Below are 12,207 nucleotides of genomic sequence, written 5' to 3'. Positions count from 1 at the left end.
TCAGAGTTTCAAGCTGTACTTGGTTCTGTAGTCCAGTTGAAACAGCATTCCCTAGAGAGGAAAGAGTTTCATGTATGTAACAGGTGCAGTAACTTTTCCATTTAAGAAGCATCAGTAGCCCCAAACTGGCTCTCAAACCCACAGCTTTGTGGTTTCAGCTCTGACCTTGACTTGCACAATAGTCACAATAGAAGAGGAGGGTTATCCTTCACAGCTCATGCTAACAGCCTGCTGCTTCGGGCACATCATCTCAGAATTCATGCTTGCTCATGCAAAGGAGAACATTCATCTAGCCCTTTTCCAAAGTCAGGGGCAAGTTCCTAGTAGTTACTAGAGCAACACTATGTAAAGAAACTTGTCCTGTCCTGTTTTTGAATGAAAGTAGCTATGAAGCTCTGATTATAAAATATGAGAAGACTTACACAGGTTTAAGTATTTGGGATTCACAGCTGCTTTTGCTTTTTTTCCATTTATAAAAGAGAGGTCTCACCAGTCATACTTTTCCATAGCAGGCAAGAAGAGGTATTGAAGTCTCCCTTTCACCTCACCAGAATTCCCTAGAGGAAAGAACTGCATATGCACACACATCAGCATTTGAATTCTTGATACACTTTGCAGCAGGCAGTTTAGGCCAGAGGTCCTGGTCAGCTGCAGTAGATGGCTCAGTAGAAGTAGCAAATGCGATATTAGTAAGCTGGAAGGAAGGCAAGGGCTCTATAGTATTATCAACTAAGGTAAACTACATAGTTTACATAGTCCTGGGGTCTTTCTATCTTTATGGTTTGCTACCAGAAAGACAATTTGCACAATAGAATCCATTGCACATCAGAGTTGGTTCTTTACTACATGCCTTTATAGACATTGCTGGCTAAGAACAAGCTTCATAAACTGCCATGGAGGTTGTGAATTGAGTAAATATAAGCAGGTCTTGATGATGTTTACCAAACTGCATCTTCTGCTGCTGCTCTTTCCTATCAAGACTTGTACACTACTTCTGTTCTTTCAGTGCTGTTACTGAACACTGTCCCTCCCTTGTGCTATGAAGAGGTTTTATTTGATGCACTGAAGATTCCTCTTAAATCAAGGTCATAGAAGTCCATCATTATTAGAAGTGAGTGACCAACAGGGGAGCAGACTATAGTTCTGAGGGTTTCATCACTGTAGTCCCTAAAAACTCACCAGTTTTATTACTTATAAAGTCTTTTGAACCACTCAACTGAAATCAATGCACAAAGACCTTTATTAGTTAATCTGCAAATATTCAGTTTCAATATTGCTTTTATACACATGAAAAATATCTTCAGTAGTCAAGTTTAAGAAATCCAAATAAATATAGCAACATTATGACAGCAATTTCTATGTTTCTAGGTAGAACAAGAATTTAGTCTGCTAAAATGCAAGTATTAAAACCAGCACCTACTCTTGCTGTCTCAAAACTAGAACTTTTAAATAATGCAAGAGAGTTTAAGCTAGCATAAGGAAAGCCTCACCCTAACACCTGAAACCTTGAATTCAGAACTGAACACTTTGGCAAGGTAAAAGACAGTCAAAACACTATTCCAGCATCTGGAGAAATCTGCAGTCTCAGCTGCTCCCTTCCTGCTCTTAAGTAGAAGTGTACCTGGTGTGGCTCAGCAAGGCCCACCCTTTGCACCAGGTGAGGGGTTTAGTGAAGGGAGGCAGAGTGACTGAATGCAGGGAGCCCAGAGGCTGACTGCCTGGTTTCTGATGGTTGCAGGTCAGGCTTTTCATGGACCACAGAGCTTGTGAAGTTACAGGGAATTGCACACTGGCCAATAGAGTGTTCCCCCAGCTGCCCCATTAGACATACACAAAGCAGTGCTGCAGGCTGCACAGAGACTGAGAACGTAAAGACTCCAAGTACAGCTACTTTAGTGCATCTTTCATTACAGCTGGTGCTTTCTAGTTTTTTGCTTCAGCATGTTTTCCTTTCTAGCCCCTTAGAAAGCTGTTGTTTGGGCCATTCAAACAGTGCCATCAGCTCTCATCACAGGATCTTCTTGGTCAGGAAGAGATGCTTTTTCACATTTACAGGATACATTTGTCCAAGTTAAGGTTGGCACAGCTATGCTGTCATACACTAAGAATCTACAATACTGAAATGGCAGGATTCCCAGGTACTAGAATATACAAACAGTACATTTATTAACAGGCAGGAATATTTTTTATAACTTGCTTCTAATTTTAAGAAGTGTTTCTCTCTAGCAAGTGATCTAGACCAGTTTAATATATTTCTACATCAGGATCTGAGCAGGAAACATTTCAGAGATTAGTGTTTTACTTCACACTTGCTCAAGGTACAAGCTAGGGTGTGATCTGTCATAGTTTCCCACTCAGGCTTGAAAGAGAAATTACCTTTGGAGAAACACTGTATCAGAATATTGATAAAGCTGAGGCAGCCTCCTGGTCATTGTCAAGTATTTAACACCCTTCCAGGGCACATGTATAGAAGCTTTGTAAACTCTGAACCCTCCTCTGTTTCAGCAGGTCATAGAAACCAGATCCTTGTGTAAAAGTAAAAATAACTTCACATGAAGCTTGTATTCTACTGCTCTTTGTATCTGTGACTCCAAGGACAGGGTCCAGGATCAGAAGGTAGGAAATTCCATCATGTTATGGACATCAGATGGGAGATGAGAATTCCAATTTCCAGATATTGCAGAAGATACCAAAACACATACAGTCTATGTCACCTGGGACTGAAGGGTGTTATCAGGTGGCTGTCTCTGTGTCCACATTACATGACAGAACATCTGGACTCCTCATTTTGCTGCAGAAAGAAAACATGAAGACATTAGGCTAATTAGCATGTGTACAGACTTAGTATTTATTGCTGGTTACCTACTTGATTCTCATATAGGTATATAGGGTTTTTAGTGGTTTGTAAACTTAGTTATTAATAAAGCAAAGCAGGTTTTCAAGAGAGGCAGTATGTGAGTGTTCTAGATGGTTTGGGGTGGGGAAGAAAGACTACAAAAGCTTTTAAGAATTGGAGTCCATGCATTACATGAGCCTGTGCCTTTCCTAATGAAGGGCTGTAAAGCTATCCATCACTACCTCTGTTTCAAAGCATCAGAACTGAACTGGCATGCAGACTCATGCTGCCCTAGTTAGGATGGTAAGAGCAGAAGCAGAAAGCATGGAAGGCCTGTCTTCCTTTAAAGCACAGCATGCATCATTCCACTGCATGCAAGAAGTCAACTGTAACTAAGATGCCATTTCAGTACTACCAATGCAGCAGAAGCATATAGGTACTGATGTCACAAGTTTGATAGGAATTCACTTACAGGAATGACATTAACGTTTGATTGGAAGTATTATAATTGATTCTTACCATAAATGTCACATAACTGTATTGTAAAGTTGCTGATAAAGTAGACTAGAGGTGTAAGGAAAAAATTACTTTCACTTTCCATAATTGTTTACCGAACAAGCCGTATTATTAGTGAGCTCAAAAAAAAACAAAAACAAGCCTTTTAAAATAACTTGAGGAGAGACTCTACTTTGAATATGAAAAGCAGCTTGTATGTCTTCATGAGCCTATAGCTTCCCTGTGTGTTACACTGACCATTTTGGTGTGTGCTGTGCATTAAGAACCCAAAGGGCAGAACAGCATAATAGAACCTTTCTCAATAGCCTATTTAACAGGGCCTTGCCCTCCTTCAGTGAGAGACTGAAAATATTACAAGAATGTGCATGCAGGTCAGGAGACTGATAAACATCTTTTAAGCCAGATGGTCTTGCAGTAACAGGTATTTACCCAGAGTTTCTGTTTGAAAGAAGGAAAAGAGCCAAGCAGCAGGCAGTAGCTCTTGGTTCTTAGGTACATTTTCTTCAGAAAGACAGGGCTAAGGGATTTTAAGTTAGTTTTCAGACATATATATTATGAAATTATCTAGGAAATGGTGGTGGCAGCTTTAAGACTCAGTGCAGTAAGATGCAACTCCTCCTTTTAACTGTGTAGTTTTTGTGATCAGTTTTAGGAAGGTAGCTCAGCAGGATGTGGTGGCAAGAGGGAGAGAGGTTTTCAGCTAGGCATCTCCTTGCTCTTCAGGCCTTGAAGTTCCTACTAGCAACGGGACATGGTGCTATTTCAAGTCAAGACACAAACTAACTTGAGTCAAGTACAGTCTATAATTGTTCAGTTATGACCAATTTAAAGCCCTTATATTAGTTGTCCTAGAGTACTTCAGCACTTAAAGATAGCTGACTACTAGTGTATCAAAGCACAGTAGAAGTAGCCAATGTGAATGAGTTCAGATTTGTAATAAGATCAAAAGCCACGTGAAAGGGCTGGAGAGTCTTGCACAGGGCATGACAACATGCAAGTTTGTAGCCAAAGGTTTGGAAGTATATTGAACTTAAATTCACACAAAATTCTCTTAAGAGCAAGTCAGGGGCATTGGAGTGTCAGGTAAGTCACTTCATCCCAGAGAAATAGTGTTTGCATTCTGTTCTTGGGATAACAGTTTGAAGTTAATTCATAGCCAGATATTCAGATGAAATAGACATTAAAGGTTGCATTTTTCAGTGTGTTAGTAATGAGAGATCAAATAATTAAATGCTACAATTTGATCACACTCAACCAGAGAATAAGCAAAGCACCAATTGCACTTCTGATGCAAAGCCATGCAAGCTACATCCTACATGGGCCAAGAGACTGCAGCACTATTATGAAGCAAGTTTTCCATGAGATGACAAGCATGAGTCTCACCATCTCACCTGCTTAAGGATGCTCACAGGGACCACTATCATGACACCAAACAACATTTCTTTTTTCTTCTTCTTTTGGTCTGACATCAAGAAAAACATTAAGAGTTTCAAGACATGAATAGTACATGAAGAAGTATTTTCATTTAATAAGGAAAAGAAATGACCATTGAATGACTCTACTGATAGAACATATTTAAACTTTAGGCAGCTTACCTGAGATGCAAACTCCATTTCGCTGCCAGTTATTTCTTCATAGTCATCATCTAGCTCACTGCTTTCTTCTCCTCTGGGTACAAGCATTATCTTCCTCTCTGCGAGTTCCTAGAACACAATTGAATTGCAACCAAGAACCCTCAGGAATTAAGCACAAACAAGTTTAATATTAGGACAGTAGAAGATACTTATTTCACTTACCTCACCATCATCTGTGATAAGAGTAACATCAATATTATCTCCAGTTCCCCAAGACTTCTGAGACTTCCAGATGAGATCACTAGGACCTGGGCTTGCACCAGCAGCTGCACCCCATATCTGCAACACATTTAGAGTGAGCTTCTGAAGACTCTTTTTTGTGCAGTTATATATGTTAGACTGAATCCTAATCTATCAAGTATTCCAACCAGAAACAGAAGCTGAACCACTGAGTCACAGAGCCAAGCCACAGTCACAGGCTCCTAGCAGCAATTTGTGTGTACAAGATAACCTCTCACCTGGGCTCACTCACAGATCTCCTCAACAAGCTCCCAGAGGCTGGAGTAGTGAGTGTAAAGTTAAGTTTTGATTGCTATCTAAATGTACTTAAGAGTATGATTTTAGAGCTAATATTTAGCTTAGCACTGTAAATCATGAGCTCAGCATTGCTGAACTGTAGTGGACTAAAGCTTTTAGCAACAATGTAAGTCTCTGCACAGCTTTTCTCAAGTCACAGGAGTATGAAGAACCTTAAGAATAAACTACAATACATTGACTCTGTTCACAACTAGAGCACATCCCAATCTGGGATGATCCAAGTTCAGTCAGAGCTTTAAAGAAAATTTAATTGGCATTTTGGATCAAGTTGCTGCAAGGATTTTTCCCCATACCCCTCTGCACATAAAATAAGAGTTTTAGTTCTTTAGGCACTTGAAGTATCAGTTTAGTTTTCTATATTACAAGAATCTTTATTGCCATCAAACATAACAAGAACAGACCTTTGAGTTTTACAAAACCACTACCTACTGTAACTACTTGGCCTGCCTGAAGAATGAACCGTGAAGGAAACTTGTAAATAACATCTGACACAGTTCCAATATGTCGCCTCAGCACCCATCCATGGAGTGGCTGATCCTGTGGAACAAGAAATTTCTCTCAGCATTATAGATCAACACCATATGATGCAAATGCAAGCTTCTTTCCAGACTCACAGATCAGCTGTAGCATGCAAGAATCTGACCAATTTTGAGGAAGCCTTCAAGTTTCCATCAAAGCCTCTCTATGTTTTCTCCCTGTACTTCCTTAGGATGAAATTTAGTTCCACAAGTCAAGTCACACCCATTCTTGCCTGCTGTTGAAGGGGGATCATGATGCTCTATACTAGCAAGATTCTGACAAGTGAAGTTTGCCATGCCCACCTACCAACTTAGGCCATACATGTAAAAATACAGTGGCCTGTGAAGTTTTAAGGTACCTTGGGCTGAAGTGGCTAAACTACCAGCCCCAAGTTTTCAAGCCCTGATGATTAATTCTAATCATTCTAGATTTGCAGATTAGTCAAAGAATTAGCTAATTGGTCAGATAAACCCTCTGCATGGATCAGATATCGTAAACTGTATTCAACTTGTTAGCTGTTTTGAGTAGCAAACCCTACTTAGTTCATCAAGCATAAGTAGTACTTCTGATAGTGGAAGCCTGAATCCATGAGAGACAGCTGAAGGTGTTAGATAGATTTCAGCATAACAGAACCCATTGGACCTCCCAGACAGTCCTGTGACAGAACACCTGCAGTATCTGTTGGGGGCCTGGCTAGCAGAGGAGCTGTAACTTAACCAACAGTTAAAGGAATGCTTAAGCAATTAAAAACAAGACACGCAAAATAGGTCTTGGTGATCTTGTTTCTATCTTCATGCATTCCTGTGTTCTTCAATCCAACACTTTATAATGCTCTTGTTCTCTCCTGCTTCCAGGGTTTTAAGGTTTGGTTTTGGTTTAACTGCCTTATAGATAAGTCAAGTCGTTTTGCTAACAAGCTTAAGAATAGTGCTGCTGTTTAGATTCTCAACTGTGTAGCGTAGCTCTTGCTGTCAGTTTCCCAGGATGTGAGAGCAGGATGCAGCTTAAACTTGTAACCTATCATAAGTAAGAACTGAACGCATTGACAAGTTGAGCAACCAATCCAAAGTTGTGTGATCAGCATGTAGCTGTACATACAGGAGACATTTTACTATAAATACTGTTAGGCCCTTAAATAAAGTTGGCTTTCAGGGCATCATATTGGTGTGCTGTAGTCTGTCCCTTGCAAGGACCCCAACAAGTACCAAAAAATTCAGTCTAGTCTGTCACCAAGCTACAAGTCAGTTCACAAACAGTTGTACTTTGCAATGAAGGTTATGCAGACTTAAAACCAGAAGTACCTCATCAGAGTTATTTTTAAGCCTGACAAATTTCCCATCTGCATCAATCTCTTCAATAGATATATTTCCAGAGGCTGAAGCATGCTGAATAGTCTCAAATGCAGCACCAAGCTCTCTCTTTTTGGTTTCTTTCAGTTTCCTTTTCTTCCCGTGTAGGAACCGTCGCCCTTGACTTGTTGCTGGAGTTGCTGTGCTTTGTGAGGATGGACTGGGTGACAGGTTTAGCCTAGAAGAGAGTCAGGTAACATTCACTTGAATATCTGATGTACTTACTTCTTCTCACTTCTATCCTCACACTACAGTCAAGCTTAACAGCTTCCTATATCCAAGCTTTCCATGATGTCTTGAGTATAAGATTGTATTTTTATTGGCAGGAGTAGCTAAGTAGCTTGTTAAGTTTGAAAGGCAGCCCCAGACCTAGAGTTCAGAGCAGGATTATACTGATAAGAAAAGATTCCTAACTGCAATAAGGATTCCTTTAAGGTCTCTGCAGATACAATCCTTACTGAAAGTAGCTTTAATTTTTTGGCCCTTCTTAGCATGTATTGAGAGTTCATGTTCCCACCAGGCATGTAAGATACCATTGTCTGGATAGCTGAGAATTGATACAGTTTCCCAGTTTCATTCATAGAACTCGAGCATTGTCTTTGGTGTACCTCTAGGATGTTGCACAAAACTCAGAAATCTGGGGAATGCCCAATGGACCTTTGAAATTTGTCAGGTTTATCAAGTTACTTCATACTATACCATGTGGTAGATGTAGGATGAATACCATCTACAGAAGATTATGATTCAATAACTAAATTATGGCACTAATGTCATACTTAATGTTAGTTTTTTGTCTCCTGCACATTCTGCAGCGTATACAGTTAGCCTTGGACCAAACTCTCCGACAAAGATCATGTCACAGCCTACCTCTGTTCCTCTTCTTCCAGCATCTTTCTGTAGGCACTTATTTCCAAATCCAGAGCCAGTTTCACATCTAAGAGATGCTCATATTCTTCCAGCTGTGTTTGTGCCTGCTTCTGAACTTGGAGTATTTCTTGTTCCTTTTCAGCTATACGCCTTCGATGGAAATCACGATCATAATCCAGCATGTCCTGTAGCTCCTTTATTTTGTTCTCCATAGCAGCAGTCTAAAATCAATGGGATGGGAAAAATCAGTTAAATCATAGCTGAAGATTAGAGACAAGAGGCCAGTATTCTGAATTGAGTATCAAAATTAAACTAATTCTAAGGTGATACAAATAAAGACAGTACCTTGCTTTGATATTGATTAAGTTGAGATAGCAGACTATCAGCTCTCTTCCTGGCTTCCATCAGCTCCTCCTGAGCAGCATGGGCAAACTCACCTTGTTTTACTGCAGCTAGCTTGGCATTCTCCATCTGTGGAAAAGGCACTGTTAGTAATGAGTTGCCTCTTACCATGTATTTTAAATAAGGAAGGAAAACCAAGTGATTTTCACCTGTCACATCTGGAAATAGTTATGTTTTACTTAAGTGTGCAGATACCAATAAAGTCTTTCAGAAAGTTTTTCATAGCTTTCCGGGTAGGTTTACACAAGCTTGACATTTATGTCAAAAAAAGTCAGCAATAATCAGCTAGTGAAAATTGATGGATTAGGAAATTTCAGATGCATGAGGACTTTGTACAGATATTAAGTAAACTGATCCTCCAGAAGAACAATGGAGAGTATATTTAGAAGCTGCTTGTCAAAGCACAGAGCTGCAGGATACTGGGTGTGCATATCAAACTGTTACTGCTCTTCCCCAAAAGTTCTATTACTAAACAGTTCCTGCATTGTTATAAGCAGCATTGATTTGCTCTACAAATAGCTCAGTCTTGAGACGTTATGAGGAAGGATAAAGTGCTCTTATAAGAGGCACTCACAGAATTTCCAGCAGAAACAGAAGCATCCAAAGGAATTCACTGAGTTGGCATGTAAGTCGGAGTATAGAAAAGGTTGGTTTATTCAAGACTGAAATTAATTAATACAAACATAGCACACCTTGGTGCTGAATTTTTCAGAAGTTTTAAATAGGATTGACTATTTCTAATCACTCTCCAAAGGGACAGTGTTTATGCTTGAACCAGTTTTGCTTGGGACCAAATGTTTGTAGAAATCCTATTGTCAAATCTGACACTGCTTTGAAATCCTGTAACAACATATGCCCAGAAGCTCTACACTGAATGCAAGGGCTCCATCAGTCAGCTATTTATGCTGGTGTTACTTTAATTATGTCAGGGTAAAGAGAACTTGCTTCATCTTAGTGTCATCTTTTACAAACTCACTCTTGCACGGCATGTTCGCTCCACCTCCTCTCTGTATCCTTGAATTTGTTCTTCATGTTGTTTTCTGAGCTCTTGCAGAACAGACAAGAACTTACTTTCATACTCTCTCTGAAGACCAGAATTTAGTTCTGCTACTCTGCTCTCATGGACTCTCTTTGCCTCCTTGAGCTCCTAGAAGAAGAAATTTCTCAGAGAATAAAGAAGCCAATAGAGTTTGAGACTGAATTTAGTGTACCAGTTTCAGAAGTCCTTCACTACTGAAGCAGGTTTATCATTATTACTGTGTGCTCACATCTTTATTCAGATCTTAGATGTTCATCCATTAGGTGTGGTACACCCCCTTGCTTAGCTTCCTCATGATTGTTTTGCTACCTCACTGCCAACATTACTTACACTAATAAATACAGTAATTCATATTTAATTGTAAGACATTCTTTGAACTAAATAGATTGTTTAGGTTTTCTTAGAACACATGCATATACAATTCAGTTTCTTTAAGCACTGTTGCTTTTGGAATAAAATAAGAATAGGTAAAGTAATAGCAGTTGGTTAGAGAAATTAGAATTCTCTCACTCAAACCATGGATTTCTACCAGTGAGAAAAGCTGGTTTACATTCACATATTTTCTAGTTTTGTGCACTGACTTCTCTCAAAGGTTACCAGACACCTTTGAGAAGTGTTAAGGAAGTAAGGAACATAAGTTGTTTATTAAAGGGAGATTCCACTTCTTTATTTTTTGCTTCAAGCAAACATCTGGAATAATTTTCATATTCCAGATACCTATTGGCACCCCCCCAATTAACATGAGGCTGTATACTTTCTTGGTGTCTTCCTAGTTAGATGGATTTTATTGGCTCATGGGCTGTCATAGCTAGTTATATTTTTAAGGATAAAGCCCATCTTAACATTGCTTTTTAGTGCATCCTAGAACACCTAAAGCTTCCTTTTTAATAAACTAAAACATACATCTTCATGAAGGAGATTCTGGAACGCCATTTGTTCTTGCACAGTTTTCAAATTATTTTCTACATCCACCCTCCTCAGCATTTCACTATGGAGATGCTTTTTAGTATCTTCCAGTGACATATTCATCTAGAAAAGACAGATAACAAACAGGGTTATCAATCAAGAGGTAGTTTTTTAATTAAGTTACAGGTCATTCAACTTCATCCCCACAACATCCACAACATTGCTTGAGTGATGTTGGTTACTCTTGAGTTTTAAGTTCTTATTCTTCTTTGAGTTCTTACTCTTCTTGAAGTTCTTATTTGAGCAGGATCTAGCATATTAGCAACAGATAGAATCCATTTCCCACAAGATAATACAGAGCAACCTTTAATCCCACCAGCTAAGTTTGTCCCCTCAAAGTGGACTTCTGATGAATCAGTTGTACCATCCCACATACATTCCTCCCCTTTACAACAGTAAATATTCCAAACTTCCTAGCTTCCAGTATAATTTGACACTTAAGACCCTCCAAATATAGTCTATGTTGACAAACTATTATACACTTCCAGTGTTGAAGTATGCTGCTTTAAGGATACAAGTTTGGGTTTTTCTCAAATTTTCATCCCAAAGATTTCAAATAAGCTTATTCAGTGATCACATTAAAGCATGAAGGTATAAAAGCTATGCTCTTAGAAATGCATTGATAGAGGAGCAACTCGAGCAGTGTTCATTTCAGTAGCACAAAAACCTACAAAAAATGTAGTCAGAACTTACTTATTCCACCTAGATTTATGCATAGGGAAGTGGGGTCCATTGAATGCTCCCTGCCCTGACATGTTAGACAGTGCTACACATTTCAGCTTGCTTTGACCTTAGAACAGGAAAAATTACATACTATGGTGATAGAATTAAAGGTGCCTACAACAGCTGCAAGTTTTAAGGACCCAACCCTCAGTAGCATTTGCTTCTAGCACAACTGTGAAAATCTTTTCGTCCGCCTCTTACTGCCACAGTTAATGGGCTTTCCCTGCTTTTAAACCTCAGTAACTAATCGGGGAAAACTAAGCAAAAGCTGCAGGAACAAAAGCAGAGTTTAAATTCCAAGAGCAAGTCTTACAGTGACGACTTGCTCCTTTAATTCACGGAGCTGGTTGACCAGGGCTCGGTTCTCATTCAGGGCTGTTGCCAGGTCAGCTTCCTTCGCCACCAGCTGCGCGTTCAGGTCCTTCAGGCTGCTCTGGGCTAGGCTGAAATCAGCTTCTGTTTTTGAGTTCCTGCAAGTGAAAGTTGGACACTTGTAAACTGCAGATTGTGTGTGAGGGGATTGTTTTCAATGTGTTTCAGTGCGTTTGCCCTCAGAGAGATCTGCGGGGAAACAGGAGGGGTTAGGAGCGAGTGCAGCGGGCTGAGCTGTGGAACAAACCGCACGGGCCCCTCGGACAGCCCCCAGCTGCTGACCCAGAAACATTGCTGACCCATTTCCCTGCGCGTTCGGCGCGAATCCTGTGTGGGAGACGGCTGTTCTCCACGGCATGGCCGGGGCGGGACGGTCCCTCAGCCTCTCCCGCTCGCGCCGGGCAGATCTGCGGCGGTGCCTCTGCTCCCTCAGCTCGGCTGTGTCCC

The 12,207-nt window shown here is 40.1% G+C and overlaps 1 protein-coding gene across 1 annotated transcript; it reads right to left on the bottom strand.

Moving 5' to 3' along the window:
• LOC103806880 (lamin-L(III)-like) lies at positions 1-11,858 on the bottom strand (the record flags this gene model as incomplete). The annotated part of the gene is made up of 10 exons (XM_009079588.1): positions 1-51; positions 4,948-5,055; positions 5,149-5,265; positions 5,953-6,060; positions 7,344-7,569; positions 8,259-8,479; positions 8,604-8,729; positions 9,637-9,807; positions 10,603-10,728; positions 11,702-11,858. Coding segments are annotated over 10 exons (1,411 nt in total), but the record flags the coding sequence as incomplete, so codon positions are not given.
• Positions 11,859-12,207: the final 349 nt, after the last annotated feature.

This window comes from Acanthisitta chloris, unplaced genomic scaffold, assembly GCF_000695815.1.
Source record: "Acanthisitta chloris isolate BGI_N310 unplaced genomic scaffold, ASM69581v1 scaffold948, whole genome shotgun sequence".
Taxonomy (NCBI): domain Eukaryota; kingdom Metazoa; phylum Chordata; class Aves; order Passeriformes; family Acanthisittidae; genus Acanthisitta; species Acanthisitta chloris.
Note: the sequence above shows the minus strand (reverse complement) of the source record. Positions and strands in the feature narration are given on the sequence as shown.